The following is a 20521-nucleotide window of genomic DNA, read 5'->3' on the forward strand; positions in this document are numbered from 1 at the left end:
AAGGAAGGAAGGAAGGAAGGAAGGAAGGAAGGAAGGAAGGAAGGAAGAAAGAGAAAAGAAGAAGCCAGCACTGAGGAGCCTGACTCCCAGAGAATAGGCGAAACCCAGGGAGAGGAGGAGAGTCTGGTTTGGGATGGGGCCTAGGCCTCTAGAGGTAGACTCTGTTGGGAAGAAGTATCTGAGAGAAAGCAGGGCCTCAGGAAGCAAGGGTATTGGGGCATCTGTGGAAAGAAGTCTGGGACCAGGAGGGCGAGGCTCAAGGAAAGGGAGTTAGGTGTGGAGGAGTCTAGGACCAGGTCTCAGGCCTCAGTGGAGAGAGGTTCCCTGCCCTATCACCCACCACCCCAGCCTGCACCAACAGGACCCAGCCAGTCCCTCACCCCTTTCAGGTGGCTTGCTGCCTGGAAGTAGATGAGGTAGGCCTTCCTGGGCTCCAGCGGTGGGTTCCAGAAGCCACGATAGGTCTGGTTGTCACCCACGGTGAACGGCATGGCCTCAAGCAGGCTGCTGGCGGCCAGTTCAGCCCCAAAGTAGTGCACCAGGCCTCGAGCTAGTGCTGTCTCAAAGGTCAGAGGTACTGAGAAGCAGTCCTGACCTCCTGGCTCCCGACGCAACCGCCGAGGCCGCTCCTCCTCCACGACCACCTGGTACACACTGGACAGGGAGGAGACGGTGCGAGTGACCACGGAGGGCCCAGAGAGCCTTCAGGTGCTGACAGTAGAAGGCTTTAACTCTGCCTCTTCCTAGACCAGCAAGTCACGGATTCTCCCAAACCTCAGTTCCCTCCTCTGTAAGACGGGAGTGACCCAGGGTTTAGACAGAAAGGACGCTTAGCTAGTGAGGGTCTATTATCATTGCTGCCACCAGCTGTAGCCCTGCTCAGTGACGCTAATCCCTAAGGCCTCATCAAGGAGCCCTCTTATGTGTGACACAGGATCTGGGACATGGAAACAACTAAAGACTCTTTCTGGAGCCTGGAGAGATGGCTCAGTGGTTAAGAGCACAGTCTGCTCTTCCAAAGGACCCGGGTTCAATTCCCAGCACCCACGTGGAGGCTCACAACTCTCTGTAACCTCAGTTCCCAAGGATCTGACACCCTCACACCAATGCACATAAAATAAAATTAAAAAAAAAAAAGTAACGAATGAGTAAGGTCACGTCAGGCGTCCTGTGCTGGTACTGAGGGATCTAGGCCTCCTGAAAAGAAAGAGACTATCTCTAAGCAAACAGCCATATCCTGGTGCTACTGTCTAGAGGCTTCTCAATCCCAAAACAGCCCTGTCTACAAACTGGAGCCCATTGTGCCCCATAGGGCCTTGCTGCCTGACTTGGATCTCTATTCCTGACAGCTGTGGTTCTGCTTATTTTAGCACCTCGCTGAAGAGGCTCTGGCTATGGTCTCCTCCAGTCCACCGTGGAACTCAGCCAGAGTGAATGTGTGGGGTTTGAGGTGCTTAAATATTTCCCACCAGCCCCCCTGACAGCTCAGCCTGTGACACCCGCCTATGACACCTGGCCTGACAACCTCTGCTCTGGGAAGCAGGAAAGCCCTTGCCTTCCCTCCAGCTTCTGGTGCACTGGGTCACTGCCTGTCACAAAATGGCTACAAAACCAGCCCGGCTCCCTCTCAGCCCTGCACCCCCAGGCTAGGGTCAAGCCTCCTCCCGCCTCCAGGGCTCCCAGGAGGAAACAATAATTCACATTAGCTCAAGCTGGAATGGTGTCTAAGGAAATGAAGCCTCAGGGAAATAAGGTCCGATGCCAGGGTCACCGGTCCAGCATGTTCCATCTCCCTGTTCCCATCTAACTTGGTCAGTCCAGCTCCCAGAATCCCTTGAGAGGACACTGAGGGAGAAGTCTCCCGAGTCCTCCCTGTTGATGCCACACAAGGACCCAGAGGCTTCAGCAAAGAACATGGCATTGCAGGGCCTGAGAGTCCATTCAAGGCAGGCTATTATGGCAAATCAGAGAGAGACCCAGCAGGTGAGGAAGAGAAGGTAAAGGACAGGATGAGAGGGCAGAGGAAGTGCCTAGGGCACATGACAATCTAACCACCTTCATGGGACAGCTACCAGTCCCCACTAAAGGAAGATCCAAGGGGCAGAGAGGCTCTGTGACTTCCAAAATCACACCCACCCTCATCTCCATGACTGCGCTCACACACTGCCCATCTGTACTCTAGCAAGCGGCTGCGCACACGCGCGCGCACGCACAGCAGAGGAAGCTGTTGTAACACTGGTAATCTAGAGACCTTCTAGAGGGTAGGGAGCAGAAAAGCTATGTGTTAGGCCATCCCCATGGAGATGGCTTTATCTGGCTGGCTATCTAGTCTTCTAGAATGCCCAACCCTGTGTCTCCAGAAACAGAACCAGCTAGAAAATATAAAGCCCCAAGTTTTCACTTCTCCTAAAAATCTAATGAACCACCGTGGTGAGGCCTACACCATCCCTTCTCCAAACAGACACTGTCCGGGAAACCCATGAGAGTTCCCAGCAGAGACCTGTGATCTTGGCTGGAAGTGAGCAGCTTCAAGCTTTCCACTGCCCAGAATCATGAAGCAGCCTCCTCAGCTCTGAGCCCAGACAGGAAAAGGGGTAACCAGAGAGCTGGCCAAATCAGAGGAGAGGCCTGTGGCCTACCCTCTCCACACAGGCTGTCCCACCTGATGGGTGCTCCACGGCCCTGGGCCGGCCTCAGTAGTACAGTGATGGTGTTCTCAGACTCGCCCAGGGGTGACGGCATGTCAGCATAATCAAAGCTGGGAGCTGAGAAGAGACGGGGACACAAACATGGTGCCAGAAAGACCAGACTTTCACCAACCCTCCACCCCAACCCCACCCCCGGACTTAACATCATGTCCCCTTGATCTAAGCTTCCCTGGGCCCTGATTGTAGGCTCTGACCTCTGACCTCAACTCTGATTCCATCCACCATAGTCTCCTGACTCCTTGGCTTGAGTCCTGACTCCTGACTTCAGCCTTTAAACGGTTCGTTTGTCTCAGCAAGGTCCTCTGTACCCACACTAGCTGCTTCTGCCCTTCAATATCCTTGGCGCCTGGGTCCCCTCCGGAGGATGCTCACCCGAGATGTTGGTGGTAATCTCGGTGAGAGCCGCCTGACCGAAGCCCTTGCTGGTCCGAGCACGTACGGAGAACAGGTAAGTGGTTCCAGGGTGCAGGTTGGAGAAGACGTGGTAGGTCTCATTTCGAAGTTTGGAGATGGTGCGTCGAGGGCCGGGCACGTTCACTGCCGGGTCTGAGGACTCAATGCTTTGGTAGCTGATCTGGGGGGCAGGAGGAGCAGGTAGGTGGCACAGGACAGCGGCGATGATGCTAGTCCAGGAGCCTCATGCACCCACTATATTCCATGGAAACTGGAACTGCACCGGGCAGACCCCTACCCTGTTCAGAACTCGGAGCATAGACTCTGAGGCCCACCTCTGTCCTCCCATGTGTGTCCTTCTGGATCACAGCACAGGAAGAAACTCTGACCTCCCACCACCTCCCACTTGGGCCCCTGTTCACCTCATACTGAGTGATGAGGCCATTGGGTTCCTGGGGCTCCTCCCACTTGAGAAAGATCATGTCCTCCAGCGGAGTGAAGGTTAGGGACTCGGCTGCGATCCCACCAGGCACTGGGAGGGAAGGGCGGAGGCAGAGGAAAACGGGCTTTGGCTCCAGACACCGGAGTTCATGCTTCAGCCTCGACTCTCCCTAGCTGCCCTGCTTGGGCTGTTCAACCTCCCTAAGCCTCGGTTTCTGCATCTATGGAACCAACATGACACAGCCCCTCTCTCACTGGAACTAAATAATGTGAGGTACGCAAGGTTCAAAGCTCACATGGCCCATTCCACGGGGGGGGGGGGGGCGTGCAACAGATCCCTCCCACTTTCGTGGGCAAGCAGGTTCCATTCAGGCTCCTGCTCCAGCTGGTAGCTTTCATGAAATGTGGATATTTACCAGAAAGAGGAAAACAACTAGCAATAGGGGGTCAGGATCATGGGTGGAGATGTTTTCCTGTCTAAAGAGATCTTAATTACATAAACAATCTCAACGAGACTGAAGAAATTTAACAGCACCGACAATTACATCATACACACACGCTATGAAAATTTCCACACGAGCGCTGTGAGGCATGGTTCTGTTTAGTTTGGGCTGCAGTAAACAGCCGCAGTGGGGCGGGTGGAGGACAGACAGCTTCTGACCGGAAAACTTCTGACCGGAAAATGCTTTGATAGGCCTTTGTAAGGAACCAGAGGTTATCGGGCAGGGGCAGTGGAAAGAATCAGGGAAAGCTAGACTAAAGAGTCCAGTGGGTGAAGCACAGGGACCTGGATTTGGATCCCCAACAACTGAGCAAAAGCCAGGCACTCGGTTATGCATCTGGAACCCAGCACTGGAGGATTAGGGGACAGAGACAGATGGATTTCTTGGGGCTCCGTGGCCAGCCAACAGAGCTGAGACAAGGAGATCCAGGCTCAGCGGGACCTTGTCTCAGAAAATGAAAGTAAAGAGCAATAGAGGAAGACACTCACCATCACAACCTCTGGCCTACTCACACACACACACACACACACACACACACACACACACACACACACACATACACACATACACACACAATGGGGGGAGTGAGCACCCATACCCCGCCAGAAAAAAAAAAAAAAAGAAACAGTGAAAGCTATGCATTCAGTTAAAGCAAGATTTTCCCAACATCATTCTCCACCCAGCCAAACAGATAAAAAAAAAAAAAAAAAGGCAATTCTAAGGGTCAGTAAGGTCACGGAACCACAAAAGTTTCATTCAGTGCTAGTGGCGTATAAAAATGGCACAATCACAACCAGTGGAAAATTGTCTAGCTAAATCTACGAAAGATAAGCACACACCCTTGCAACCTAGCCATTCTCTTCCTACACACGCCCACACGACCCATGAATACCTACCGAAAATAATCTACCCAGACTTTCCTCAAAGCATCATTCAAAGTAACCCCAGATCGGACCCCGCCCGGGTACTCGCCAGCAGTTAACAGAAAGTGAATGTGGAGGATTCATTCCTAGAATGAACCACAGCGCTGAGGACACATTCCCTGGGACCATGCAAGCGACGGTCAAATCTCACATCTACGGTACGATTCTGCTTACCCAAAGCCCAGAACCGAGAAACAATTAATACATAATGTTATCTGGCAGGATAATGGTCGCCCTTGGGAGGTGGTGGATGGAGGGAACATAAGTGGTCTCCTGGGTGCTGCTGGTGATGATACTTTTTCATTTGCATGTGAGTCTCCTGACGTGTCTAGTCTATGGGAACCTCTTGGGCTGACCGCTGAGGATGAGCACCCTGGATGGAATGGGCTGACCACAGCCCCGGGGACCAACTGACGTGCAGAGATGCTGAGAATAATGCAGTGTGGTGTCTAACTACAGGCTGTGTGTGCAAAGCTTTGGGGCAATCCCAGCCATTGCTTGTTCCTGCCCGAGAAAATCTTCAGCGTGTATGCACATGCCAGAGGTGAGCGGTGTCTGGGGGAAACCAGTGAGGAGGGCTGAATTTTCTATGGGCTACTGCTATATAGAGAACATGCAGGGGCTGGAGGGATGGCTCAGTGATTAGGGACCCTGACTGCTCTTTCAAAGGACCTGTGTTCAACTCTCAGTGCCCACAAGGCAGCTCATAACTACCTATAAGTCCTGTTCCAGGCGATCCAATGCCCTCACACAGATATACGTGCAGGCAAAACACCAATGTTATAAAATACCAATAAATTAATTATTTTTAAAAGGAGAATATGCATTTATATATGCATATAATATTGCACACGGAATAGAAAACTACACACATAGGCCACAGGGAAACCTACGAGCCAATCCTCGTACGGGTTCCTGGGAATCTGCACGAGCTCAGAGAAGGCTGTGGGCATATGCTGGTGTTAGAGTGAAGTTGCTAGAGGTGGCCAGTCTGCCGGCGTGGTGGCGTGGACCTGTAAGCCCAGCAGCTGGGAAACGGAAGCAGAAAGACCACCATAAATTTGAGGGTAACCTGCCCTGCTGGTGAAACTGCCAAAAAAAAAAAAAAAAAAAAAAAAACAAAACAAAAAAAAAAAAAAAAAAAAAAAAACATAAAAATAAGTTACTCGGGATGAGAGCGAAGTTGAGGGTAAAGCATACGCTGGGCGTGCGCAAGGCCATGGGTTCAGCCTCCAGCACTGAAGCAAAACAACAAAACCAGCATTAGGGCCTGCCCTGCCCTGCCAATCACAGGCTGGCTATGTGAGCTCACCTGGCGTGTAGGACTCAAAACAGCAACCTGCCCCACAGGGTGGTCATGGGGGCTGTACACATTCACACATGGAGCCCATCCATACGGGCATCCGACGTGGAGCACGTCAGTAAATTCGGACAGTGTGACATACAGAGTACACTGTGCCCAGCACTGGCAGGATGAGATGCAGGGGACACCTACCAAGATTTAAACCACTTGCTGGACCACAGAGCAAGGGTCACATTTGAAAAGACTAAATTTAGAATTCCTACTCTGACCATGGTGGACGAGGCCAGAAATTAATAAGAAGAAGATAATTAATTAGAAGTTCTCCTTGGTGGACTCGGGTTGGGTCTCAATAGTACAGTTCTGGCCTTGCATGCATAAAGCCCAGGTATCAGTCTCAATCCCCAGCAACACAAACACACACACGTGCACACGCACACACAAGTTCTAAGTGCTTGGAAATTAGGCAAACTGACCAGCTGGTGGTGGCACATGTATTTAACTCCAGCTCTCAAGAGGCAGAGGCAGGTGAATAGATCTCTGACATTGAGGCCAGTCTGGTCTAAAAAGTGAGTTCCAGGGCAGCCGGGGCTACACAGAGAAACCCTGTCTTGAACAAAAGCTCCCCCGCTACACAAAACTCTGCCTGCTTCCCCAGAGGCCGGTGGGACACCAGGTAACCACCCCCCAGCAACCAGCTGCCCACCAACTCCCCTAAAAGCACACTCAACAGCAGCAAACAGCGCCCCATACCATAAAAAAAAAAAAAACGGCAGCCTGCAGAATGGAAAAAGAGCTTCACCAATCCTATATCCGACCAAGGACTGATACCCAAAATACATAAAGACCTCAAGACACTAGACATCAACAAATCAAATAACTCAATTTAAAAATGGGGTACAGATCTAAAGAGGGAATTTGCAATAGAGAAATCTCTAAAGGCCAAGAAGCACTTAAAGAAATGTTCAAAATCCTTAGTCATCAAGGAAATGCAAATGAAAATAGCTATGAGATTCTATCTTACACCCATCAGAATGGCCAAGATCAAAAACTCAAGTGACAGCACATTTTGGCAAGGATGTAGAGCAAGGAGAACACTCCTCCTTTGCTGGTGGGAGTACAAACTTATACAACCACTTTGGAAATCAATTTGGCACTTTCTCAGAAAATTGGGAATAGTTCTACCTCAAGACCCAGCTATACCACTCCTGGGCATATTCCCAAAACATGCTCTACCATACTACAAGGACACTTGCTCAGCTCTTTTCACAGAAGCTTTATTCCTAATAGCCAGAAACTGCATGAGGAACCTAGATGTTCCTTGACCAAAGAATAAAGAAAATGTAAAACATTTACACAATGGAATATTACTCATCTATTAAAGACAATGACATCATGAAATTTGTAAGCAAATGGATGGAACTAGAAAATATCATCTTGGGTGAGGTAACCCAGACCCAGAAAAGATACACGTGGTATTTACTCACTCATAAGTGGATAGTAAAAATAAATAAATAAATAAGTGGATAGTAGCCAGAAAGTACGGGATAACCATGCTATAATCCACAGACCCAAAGAAGCTAAATAACAGGGAGGGCCTGGAGTGGGGGTGGGGGTGAACTTGACTTTCACTGAGAAGGGGAAACAGAATAGACATGGGTGGGGGTGGATGGAGGAAGGGAACCGGGTGGGGAGAGGAGAAGAAGGGATCAAGTGGAGGGGAGGATGGAGGGAGAGAGGACAAGGAGAGAGCTGTAACCAGAGAAGCCTTCCGGTAGAGGGACTGGAACACCAACCCAGCCACAAAACCTCAGGCCCACAATTCGTCCTTCCAACAAGATATGCAGGGGTAGAGATGGTGCAGAAATTGAGGGAGTGACCAAGCAATGACTGGCCCAGCTTGAGACCCATGCCATAAAGGAGAGCCTGCCCCTGACACTGTTAATGATATGCTGCTATACTTCCCACAGGCGCCTGGCATCAAACTGTCATCTGATGGAAACAGATGCAGAGACCCACAGCCAAACATCCTGCAGGGCTTGGAGAATTCCACGGAAGAGGGGGATAAAGGATTGAAGAAGCCAGAGAGGCCAGGGACACCACGAGAAAACACACAGAACCAATCAACCTGGTCACAAAGGGGCCCACAGAGACTGAACCAGAAACAGAGAGCATACATGGGACAGACCTAGGCCCTCAGCACATATGTAACAGTTGTTGTGCGGGTCAGAACCATGTGGGACTCCTAACAGCAGGAGCAGGAGCTGTAGCTGACTTTGATGCCCATCTTGGGATCCCTTTTCCCTAACTGGGCTGCCCTGCCTAGCCCTAGGAGAAAATATGCTTAGTCCTACTGCAATTTGATATGCCAAGGCTGGCTGATATCCATGGAAGGGCTCCCTTTTTCTGAGCCTCTTCTGAGGAGAAAGGGAGGATGAGAGGATATCAGGAAGGTGAGGTGAGAGGGAGGAACTGAGAGGAGAGGAGGGAGGGAAAGCTGCAATTGGGATGTAAAGTGAATGTAAAGTGAATACATTAATTTTTCTAAAAGCTATCCCCCCCAAAAAAAAAAAGAGAAAGAAAGAAATTAAGCAAAGTAATTCTAAATAACTTTTGAGTCAAAGAGGAAATTATTACAGCAGTTAGAAAATGTTTTAAACTGAAAGGTAATGAAGACAATGTATCAAAACTATGGGTAAGCTGAAGCCAGAGCCCGGTGCTGCAGAACACCTGTTATCATGTACAAGTCTGGGGTCAAGCCCCAGCCTGGACCACAGCAAACATGACCGGATGCAGCTAAAGCAGAACATAAAGAAAAACATACATCTTTAAGTGCATGCGTTAGAAATTAGGTTCAAGGGGGCTGGAGAGATGGCTCAGAGGTTAAGAGCACCGGCTGCTCTTTCAAAGGTCCTGAGTTTAATTCCCAGCAAGCCACATGGTGGCTCATAACCATCTATAGTGAGATCTGGTGCCCTCTGCTGGCTCACATGCAGGCAGAACACTGTATACATACATACATAAATCTAAAAAAAAAAAAAAGAAAGAAAGAAAAAGAAATTAGGCTCGAGCCAGCCAAGCATGGTGGAGGCTGAACACGCCCCACATTGAGGAGGCTGAAGCGAGACAATTAGAAGTTGAGGCCAGCCTCTGCTATACAGCAAGGCCATGTTAGAAGAGGGAAGAATGGTGGAATAAAGGCTCAAAAAGGTAAAAGTGGGACTAGAGAGATGGCTCAGTTGGTGAAAGTGCTTGCTATGCAAACAGGAGGATCCAAGTTCTATGCACAGCACCCAGGTAGAAGCCAGGCAAGGTTGTTACATGTGAAACCCTAGTGTTCAGGGAAGGGGGTCAGAGATGAAAGGATCCCTGAAACCTGCTAACCAGCCGGTCTAGCATACTGGTAAGGTCCTGGGTCAGTGAGAGGCTGTCTCAAAAGAAAGAAAGAAAAAAAAAAGGCGAAAGTGACCGAATATACATCCAAATCTATTTCACAAGTGAAAACTGTTATTAAAAACCTTGCTAGGAGGAACGTTCCTGGTCCAAATCCTGCTGCTGAGTTCTTCTAAACCCTCAAGGGAGAAATCAACTAACCTAAGAATCCACCGTCTCTCCGAGAATGAGTTAGGGCCACCACTGCCTTCCCAGAGTTTCCTGCATGAATCTGAGCGTTGCTCCCGGGCACGGGAGGCACCTGGGGCTCTGGGAATCCAGCCGGCACACTCACCATCTTCGTCTGTCTGGAAGGTGACCTCCTTGCCCTCCTTGCGCCCCTCCGGGTTGGTGAGGATCAGCCGCACGTGGACATTCCTGAATGGCAACAGATTCTTGATGGTGTAGCGGCTGGCACCCCGCTCCATCTTCACACACTCCCGGATGGTCTGATTGTGGCTGCCGCCCAGGGTGTAGTGATAGCACAGGGTCACAGCGTAGGTGTGGCAACGCGTCACGTTGTAGCCCAGGGGCTCCCACTGCAGGGTGAGCTGACGAGCCTGGATCTCAGCAAAAGCCAGGCCTTTGGGGGCCCTCATGGGCTCTGGAGACATAGGAGGCAGGGAGAAGGTTGAGGAAACGGAAAGAGAAAAAGAAGGAGAGGAAGAGAGCATCAATCAGCTGCCAGAAATCATTCCTCCCCTGGCTTGAAGAACCCCTGGCACCCTCAGAACTGAACAGGCCGTAACACTGCATGCTCTCTAGCAAGTGAGACACGTCGGAAGCTTGGCTCTGTCACCTGCAGCCGGCAATCACTGCCTGAGTGATTCCACCCCTCTCAGCCTTGGTTTCCTGAACTTCGGAACGAAAGGACATAAATCTGGATCCCTAGCATCCACACAGAAGCAAGGCTCCCTCAGAGGATGGCCAGACCACACCGTGCCTGTCATGGTGACACAAGTGAGCCAGGCATGGCCAAGAGTAACACACCATAACCCTCACAAAACAAAAGCTACTGGGCCGGACAGAAGGCTCGGTGGGATAAAGACATTTGGCCACCCCTAATGACCTGAGTTCAATTCCTGAGACCCATGTCGTAGAGAAAAAGAAATAACTCTGTGTAGGTGTCCTTTGACCTCCACATTCACAGTGTGTCCAGCGCGCACACGCACGCGCACACACACACACACTCTACAAATAGACAGACAGATAGATATTGCCAGCATGGCGGCACATGCCTATAATTTCAGCACTCAGGAGGTCAGCCCGGGCTGCATAGTGAGACCCTGTCTCAAAACAAAAAGGTGTGCTCTGTACAGCACAATTTACCTCCTGGTTAACATCCTGGACAACACTGGGCCGCTCAGAAACAACCTGTTGCCACATTTTCTTCGTTTACTAATTCTGAACTTGGTGTAAAACCATTTATAGTAACATATGGAGAATTACAGTAACACAAGCAAACCTGGATGATGGAAGAAGCCGGGACAGCAAAGAGTACAATATGACAGAGAATGTTTGGACAGCAGAAACAGACATCCACTCCGTTATGCCCGAGGTAGGGCTCTACAGGTAAAGTACAAATTCAGTGGTGAGCTCCCCAGCTGCCAAAGCCACAGGAAAATGCAGTGTGCCGCCGATGCAATGAAAATGCCGGCAGTTAATATTTAGGGGATTTTGGAAGTGTCCAGCACCTTTCTGGGGGCTTTAAAAAATGTTTTATCTCATTTAATCTTGTTGAACCCCAATGAGACAGGGGCTGTCATTGACCCTGCCATACAAATGAGAAAGCAGAGAGCTTTTGTTTAGGTGAGGAGTTCACAGTCACAAAATCAAAGGTTGAAGCTAGGATCTAAACCCAATCAGGCTGGCACCAGAATCCACACTCTGACCTGCCGCTGCCCTGGTCCCCAGGGCACACTCACGCCTTGGAGAGACACAGCTACTCCAACAGGAGAGAGAGACAGGCTATGCTACCAAGTCTCTTAATGGCTCCACATGCCAAAATACGTCCCCTTTTTGTAAACAGAGACACCGATGAGCTGGAGAGATAACTCGGTAGGCAAAAATGCTTGCTTTGCAAGGGTGGGGCCCGAGTTCAATTCCCAGACTCCACATCAAAATGGAGGTGGTAATGTGTCCTTGTAATCCCAGCACCTAGGAGGCAGAAGCAGACAGATCCTTGGGACTCAATGGACGGCCAGCCTGGCTTATCTGAGGGGTTCTAGGGCAGTGCAAGACCCAGTCTCGAAAATGTAAGGCGGGGCCTGAGTATGGTCCCCAGGACACACAAGTAGAAGGAAAGAACTGCCTCCTGCATTGTCCTCTGACCTCCACACATGTACTGTGGTACATGTACACACGCACACATACAAACACATGCACACACACGCACACTCGCCTACACGCACAGTTTCCAAAGTGAAACCAGGAGGTGACAGGGCTCAGCCCACATCTCTGCATCTACCTTGGCCAGCCTCGGGTCTTAATCAAACCTCAGAGAGGAAAGAAGCCAAGATGCCTCCAAGGATCCTTTATTCCTCACAACCTGATTGGAGGACATTCAAATCTGTGTCTCAAAAGTTCTCTGAGCACCTTGCTTGAACGTGTCCCGTCAGAGACCTCAAGACCCCATTGTGAGCGGCTGCAAAGACACTGTGACTTTACCCGTTGCGAAGATCCAGGGAGGACCCCAGGGGTCCTTCCTTGTCCTTGACAATTTACTCAGCAGCCCCCTTATAAGAGATACATCTGGAAACATCGGTTCACACTCTCCCAACACGGGAGTGCATGGGTGACAGTTGTCGGCCTAGCTCTGAGCACAGCAAGCTCCTGACCCTACCCAGTCTTCGTTTCTTCCCTAGCCCGGGCAAGAGGCAAGTCTTTGGCCCCTATGGGGCCATCAGAGAGAGAAGTTTCAGATTTCAGAACCTGCTGACAAGACCTATGTCTTGACCAGTGCCCTGCTCCCCAAAAGCAGAACACACCCAGGTCCCGTCCCCCATGGACACCAACGACTGGCTGCTGCTCCTCACTACCATGCCATGAAGGATGCCGGCTGCTGGTCTAGTTGCCATACGTGGGATTTCTCCCCTTTCTGAGAAGCCCACAGGTGTTCAGGTGGGTCTGGCTTGACCCACCGTTCTTCTGTGTTTTGGGTGTGACACTGTGTGTGCTCACCTGCCGTTGCCTTGGTCACTGCTCTCCAGCCCTGGGCTGGCCTGTGTGCACTGTACCAGGGTGTCTGTCTACAGAGGCCAATTCGCCACCCTTTCTTTGTTTTTGAGAGTTTTTGTTTTTGTTGCTGCTTCATAACGGTAATTTTGCTACTGTTTAGAATCATAATGTAAATATCTTCATTTCCCGGTGGTCTTAGGTGACCCCTGTTGAAAGGGCCATTCAACCTCCTAACCCACAGGTTGAAAACCGTTTGCCTAAGGGATCCAGACTCCAAGGTTATTCTCAGGTATGTAGTAAGCTGGGGGTTAGCTTGGGCTATATGGAACAACAAAAGGAACAACAGCAAAAAGAGGGAACATAAACATCACATGGGACATGGCAAACCAGAGCGCCCGGCCAAGAGTGATCAATAAGGTAACGTGTGAGCCCAAGTGAGACTTCTGCAGCAATATGAATTAGCAGAAAGCAGGCCGCAAAGCAATAACACGTCAGGGCCCTTCCTCTAATCACTCCTGACGGTTTACCCCAAAGAATACAATTCAAGAAAATAAAAAGAACAGCAAGCATTTAATTTTTCCGATGTAGTATTATAATAATAAGGATATAGAAACAAACAGCCCAGCAATCTGGGGACACTGGGTAGATGTCTGCAGGCAATAACATAATTATAAGCAGTGGCGTACATGGACCAGCACCGAGCAAAAAGAAGCAGCATCCTGGAGCGTCTGCTCCATCCCAATGACAAGCGTGTGAAAATGTGCACCAAAGACATATGGGCAGAGACTGGAACAAGACAGAAAAATTAAGGCAGCTGTTGAGCTAGGACGGTGTGATTCAGAGGGCTTTTTTTTTTTTTTAAACCTTTTCCTGGTGCAATGTTATTGTTTTTACGGTAAATAATAGAGTGGAGGGAATTGTAGGCCCGCAGAGCCTGACAACACAGCTGCCCAAGAGCAAAACAACCCCAGGCCAGGCTCCCGGGTGGTAATAACAAGAAAGAGAAGCCTGTGATTAGGAGGGATGGGTGGGAGGAGGTCTTGGTTTCAAGTCTACCCACCTGGCCCCTACCCCATCGCCACCCTGGCTAGCCTAAGGTAAGTGTTTCTCTGTGCCTGACACTAGCACGCACTTGGCCAGACGCAGGGGCAGCGACAGAGCTGCCCCTGTCTGTCATTACTCATTGGCACTCACTGGCGATCAAGAGGTCCCAGCTGCGGTGGTTCGCATGGATTCTCACTCTGACAGGATGTGTTATCTGGGAGGGGTGTCTCTGGGCGTACCCATGGGGGATTTTCTTGCTGAAGTTAACTGAGGTGGGAAGGATCACCTTAATTGTGGGTGGATCCCAGACTGAGTAACGAGGAGCCGAGGAGCCAAGGAACTAAGTGCGTGCCTTCGTATTCTACTCTCCCTGACTGTGCCCCGGATGTGGCCAACTGCTTCATGCTCCCGCTGCCCTGACCTTCCCTCCCCACCCCACCCCGCCCCCTCGTGCAAAAGTGCGCGCCTGATGGCCAGTACCTCAAACTAACTGTGAGCCGAAACACACCCTTCCTCAGGCTGTTTGTCTCAGGGTATTTTATGACAGCAACAGGAAAGTAGCTAAGACGCCAGCTCTGCCTCTGGCTGTGCTGTGGACCTCAGTGCAGACATGGTCAAGTGACCGAATCTCTAAATCTTAGTTGATTCACCTGTAAAATGTGAATGATCGAAAGTTATGACTTGGGTAATAGGCTCGGGTCATGAGGAATTGAGTCAGGCTGTACAGGTCAATAGCTCCTAACCATAAAGAATGGCTCAACCCCAGCCAGATCATTCAGTTCCAGCGGCAGAAACAATACGCACGGGTATCAAAACAACCCTCTCTGCTCCCAGTCAGACCACAAAAAATAGCTGTAACTTCCTGGTAACTGACCGTGTGTGTGTGTGCGTGTGTGTGCGTGTGTGCATGCCTACATGCCTGAGTCTTCTGCTCCCACTCAACGCCCCCACACAGTGATCACAGGCCCACACAGTACTGCACCCATCATTTCTAAGTAGTTGACAGCAACCATGTTCTTGACTGAGCCATTTCCCCAACCCCACAACCCGGGTTCTTGACCCACTGTCTGACTGCAAGCAAGTCCCTTCTCCATCTGGGTTTCAGTGTCCCCATCCGCACACTCAGGAGAGCACAACGGGGATTTCCATGTGCCTCAAGCTCTGATTTCTTATTCTAAGGGGCAAATAAAAAAACGCCGTAACGATGACAGCTGCCACTTACGGAGTGCCATGGTGTGCCCGTGGTGTGCCCGGGACAGTACTTCACGTACATGCCATGTTCACCCATACAATTGATCAAGTTAACCCAAAACACTGCAGGACCCCAAGGATCAGCTTCACAAGTCCATCTCCTCATTTACACTCCCCAAAAACCTAAACAGGGGTTTTTCAACCTCAACACCACTGACAGTTTGGATGAGATAACCGTCACTGGACTCACTGGACGGCTGTCCCGGGCCTCTACCTCTTAATGCTGGCAGTAGCCAGTATGACAGGCTCCATGCCTCCAGACACCACCAAATGTCTCCTAGGGGAGAACACTAACATGACAGATGTGGTGCCGCCGCATGGCTTCAAACGCCACCAACGCCATCTCTGCAGGGACAACTTTCAGATTTGTATCAGCAGCCCACATCCTTCCCTTGGCCTCTTGCTCATCCATCCAGCTGCCTGGTAGAGATCGCCAGTGGCACATTTAATGGCATCTCAAAGTCACCGTGTCCAACGCACAGCTCCTGATCTATGACAGCCCCCAGGTCGGCTCCCGCCACCAACTCTGCTGCTATGGGCTCCTTCGCGGTAAGTGACAGCTCCATCCGTCCAGTTACTCAAGCAAAACAGCTTGGAGCGCCCTGGCCTCTCTCTTAATTTGTTTCTCCTTTATCCCAGAGCAGATCTATCAGCGGATGCCGCTGACTTCAGAGCCAACCAGGCTGAGCAGCTTGTCATCACTGTCATGGTGGTCGCTTCCGCTCGGGCCTGGCTACCATCTCTGGCTTCAGTAGCTGTAGGCACCTCCCCATGGGTCTCCTTCAGGAACCTTTGCCCTCTGTCACAGTTTGTCTCTCTCTTGCTGTGATACACACTGTGACTAAAAGCAGCTTGGGGAAGGCAAAGCTTATTGGCTTCCACTTCCACACCATGGTCCATCAACCAGGAAAGCCAGGGCAGGAGCTCAAGGCAGGAACTAAAGCAGAGGCCCTAGAGGAATACTGCTTGCTGGAGAGCTCTCTCTCTCTCTCTCTCTTTCTCTCTCTCTCTCCCTCTCCCTCTCCCTCTCTTCCTCTCTCTCTCTCTCCCCTTGCTCAGCCTTCTTTCTTATAAGACCTAAGATCACCTGCCTAAAGGTGAGACTACCCACAGTGCGCCGGGCCCTCCCATAACCATCATGAATCAAGAAGCTGCCCCACAGATCTCCGGAGCAGACCTTCTGAGCACCAGCTGCGCACATTCATGCTTGCTCTCCAAGCCCTGCCATCCACTGCCCCAGGTCACTTCGCCTCTGAATCTGACATCACAAACTCTGTTTATGCATCCTCTCGTACCGGTCTCCGCCAGGCTCCAGGCCTTTGCACTCAGTGGTCTGCCTGTCCGGACTGTTCCTTCCCCAGCTGTCCCCGTCCAACACACCACCTGGCGCAGCCCCTCACCTCCCGCACGACTCTGCTAAAATGCCACCATCTCAACAAGACAATCCTTCAGCTTTTTATAAATAGCAACCCTCCACCCCCTCCCCATTCCCCACCCTGATTTATTCCCTCTCGCACACTTATCACCATCTGACAGACTATATATTCCACTTGTTTACTTATTTATCATCTGCCTCCTTCTGCCAGGACACAAGCTCCCTGCAGAGTCTTAAGAGGACCCAAACGCTGGTGGCCTCTGTCTAGGGTGCAACCATGTCTCCCTAGCAACTGTGACATTACCTGGCACATAATAGACGCTCAATAAGCATCCGTTGCCTGAATCTCTATGCCACCCCATATGGTAGAGATTCCTGTTGTTTCTACTTATAAAACAAGGAGAATGAAGCTCTCAGTGGGTACGGCACCCCACCGGACCCCTCAGCTGGGAAGCAATCACCACAGGGACAATGACCCACCACCTAACCATCTCTCTGCCAAAGTCTGGCACTAAACTAGATTTTAGTTGGCACACGAATGCTTTAATAACACTTAAGAATATAGATTGCAGGCTGTCACAATGGCTCAGTAGGTAAAAAATGCTTGCTGTCAAACCTGACAAACTTGAGTTCGATCCCAGGACCCACGTGGTGGAAGGAGAGAACAGACTCCAGAAGGCTCCCCTCCAGCCTCCACAAGCACACAGTGGCAAGCGCATGCCCACACAGACACAACGCTAAGTAAATACATTCACCAAAAAAAAAAAAACAAAAAACTAAATATTAATTGTAAAAACTGTTTGACTCTTAACCTTAACCTCACACATTATCCAAAACAGACCACAAATGTAAAGATGAAACTATTACACTTTTAGAGAAAAATAAATAAATAAAAGAAGAAATAGAAAAAGATCTTCAAGAGCTAGCTCAGGGCTAGACAAGGGACTCTTATGATTGACCCCAAACGCACTGGGCAGCTTGAGAAACACAACTTCATCAAAATTTAAAATGGTTGCTCTCCATCCATGTCAAGACAACAAGGGGACAAGATCCCTGGAGGGAGAAATACCTACAGATTATACATCCATTAATACACTAATAATGCGCTCTAGATGCATCTATTACCTAGAATACATAAGAAGTCTCAGCGCTCAATAGGACAAAAAGCAATTCTATTAAGAAATGAGCAATGATATAAACAGGCAATTCACTGAAGAGCACAGGCAGCAGTCATGTGTGGAGAGATGTTCAGCAACACTAGACACTAAAAAAATGCATATCAGGACGATGAAAGGGAGGGTGGTCTCAGCTGTTAGAAGCAATGGCTGCTCTGGCAGAGATCTCAGAGTTCCATCCCCAGCAGCTACATCAGGCGATTCACAACTACCTGGAACTCCAGACCCAGGGGCAATCCAATGCTCTCTTCTGGCCTTGTCAGGCACCTGCACGCATAAGTGCACATCACGCACAAAACACACACACACACACATGCACACACAACTAAAAATAAACATTCTTAAAACTTGTATGGAATATTGTTCCTGATGGCCAAAAAGCATAAACAATCCAAGTATCTGGCCGCTGGCAAACAGACATGTGATACACAAGAGTTCTACGCAACACAACCAAAAGGAATACAGTAATGACAACTTATAGGATGAACAAGGCCAAAAGAAAAAGCCTCCAGCAAAAGACTACAAACTGTCATACAGGGTTCTACTACGTATAATATCTACAAAGAGTGAATCAAGAGGGATGGAAAGTGGGCTCATGTTTGCCTCGGGCTTCCGGATTAGTATGACCTGGGCAACTGTTAAACCATGTAAGGGTTAAACCTGGAGTGATGGCGTGTTCCTATATCAGTCATATTAAGAGCTGTGCAGCTCCAGAGAAACTGCAAGCCTCTAGACAGGAAACTTTAATGAGTAACATGTGCAAATGCAGATTATATTGCAATAAACCCCCCCAAAAAAAATTTACCCCCAAAAAAAAAATTTCAAAAGAAGCAATTCCAAAAAGGTTAAATACTGTGTGGTGTCACTTATGGAACAGTCTGGAGATGACAGGATTCTAGGAGCGAAGGACAGATCTGTGGTTACCAGTGGGGTGGGTGGAGGAAGAGAGAATTGGCTATGGCTATAGAACAGCAGTGTGAATTGTCTGTAGGGGCACTGACTGCTCAGGGGTCCCACTGTAGTACTGAACACACCAGCCTGCACAGGTGACAAATTACACAGCGCTAAGGACACATACAGAGGCACCAGACACTGGAAACGGGGATTCTGTTAAGGTAGCTGTGGAGTCGATAGATGTCAACTTTTTGCTACAGACTTTGGTTACATCGCACTTATTGCTTTCCAGGCACACATCTGGCTGGGAGAGGAGGGCATAAGCACACCATCACACACATCTGGAGGTGAGAGGACATCTTATAAGAGTGGGCTCTCTCCTTCTGTCGTGTGAGAGTCTCCATGCTATCAGGCTTGGCAGCAATCACCTTTACCTGCTGAGCCATCTTGCCAGCCCCATATGTCTGTCTGTCTTTATTGTAAAATTACACTATAGTTGTCCAAAACGTAGCGATCGTGGAAAACATGATAAAGGATGGAGGACCTCTGTTTTCCTTATAACAGCTCATGAATCTACATCGAGAATCTACATTTATCACCAAAAAAAAAAAAAAATTTTCAGAAACAACAGCGCACTGATACCACAGAGAACCCTGCTCTCTGTTTCTCTCCTTATTAGTCTTCCAGGTACAGGTGCATCATGGGTCCTTACCAACTACTACTTCATCCTCCCAAACAAGGGAGAGCTGACTTCCGGCTCAATGCTAGGCCCAGGGAATCCAGACAAAATCCATCACACACAATTTTCGATTGATAGTGTTTAAGAAGATAGAATCTGGCCAATTAAGAGTTCTGGTCCCTTGGGAGGGAAGGTGGGATTGGGAGGGGATGGGGAAGGGGGCTACAGCTGGGATACAAAGTAAATAAACTGTAATTAATAAAAATAAAATTTAAAAATAAAAGAGTTCTGGTCCCATCTCTGCGACACGTGGGCTGTGTGTTTTTTTGCCCAGTTACCTAACATCTCTGTCTCAGCCACCTCATCTGCAAAATATGTTTGACTACCTATGGCACAGTGTTCCAGTAAGTTTTCTGATTTGTTTTCTTGGTTTGCCTTTTTGTTTTGATTTGGTTGGGGATGGGGAGGAGGTTGTTCTGCTTTATTTTCTTTTTCTTCTTCTTCTTCTTCTTTTTTTTTTTTTTTTGAGACAAGCTATGGAGAAGTAGCCCAGGCTAGACTCCAGAGTGCTTACCTGGTGGTAAGGATGAAATCAACAAATGCGTGCGTGTCAGGAGGCCTTGCTGCCTCTGTGGTAGGGGGCCTTCCCCCAACCCACCTGCACACTTGGTTCGGCTGAGCAACGGTGGCCCGGGGCGGCCTGTGCCCCCGTCCCCTGGGCGAGTGAGCAGCACGCTGATCTCATACTCGGTGTCCGGGTCGAGGTGCCACAGCTTGTAGGTCTGCAGGTTGACAGCGTGCACCTCAGCCCACGGGCCCCGAGCCATGCGGTACTCGATCTCCTTGCGCACGATCGGCCCATCGCCAATGATGGAGTTGGTGTTGAGCTGGATGATGAGGTAGGTCGGGCCTGCACGCAGCAGCTGTGGGGGCGCGATGGGGGTGGGAGGCTCTGCGAGGACATGGGGAAGAGGAGGAGCCTACTGATGCCGCCACGTGGCCCCAGAACTCTCAGAGCTCAGTCACGCCCACCCCAGCATGTAGACAGAGCCCCGCTCCCTGTGCCCTCCTCCCATGCAGCCAGCCCATCCCTCAGCCGGGTGACACTGTTGAGGTCACAGCCAGAGACAGACTCTGCGTCCCCTTCTGCCCCCATCACGAAACCCTCACTGTCCTCCCAGGCCCCTCAAGCTTCTACCAAGCCCTCAACTGAACCTGCCTCCAGA

The 20521-nt window shown here is 49.9% G+C and overlaps 1 protein-coding gene across 4 annotated transcripts in view; it reads right to left on the reverse strand.

The window, feature by feature from the left end:
* Window positions 1-20521, reverse strand: part of Ptpru (protein tyrosine phosphatase receptor type U) — a 74064-nt gene that overhangs the window by 34741 nt on the left and 18802 nt on the right. For all 4 annotated transcript variants that reach the window (XM_055610925.1, XM_055610924.1, XM_055610923.1 and 1 more), the window contains exons 7-12: window positions 19954-20247; window positions 9996-10304; window positions 3524-3633; window positions 3081-3282; window positions 2663-2765; window positions 381-654 (exon numbers count right to left, since the gene is read on the reverse strand). In XM_055610925.1, the coding sequence (XP_055466900.1) occupies window positions 381-654; window positions 2663-2765; window positions 3081-3282; window positions 3524-3633; window positions 9996-10304; window positions 19954-20247 (1292 nt within the window). The remainder of the gene's footprint in view (window positions 1-380; window positions 655-2662; window positions 2766-3080; window positions 3283-3523; window positions 3634-9995; window positions 10305-19953; window positions 20248-20521) is intronic.

The sequence above is a fragment of the Psammomys obesus genome, unplaced genomic scaffold, assembly GCF_907164565.1.
Source record: "Psammomys obesus unplaced genomic scaffold, mPsaObe1.curated_primary_1811, whole genome shotgun sequence".
NCBI lineage: Eukaryota > Metazoa > Chordata > Mammalia > Rodentia > Muridae > Psammomys > Psammomys obesus.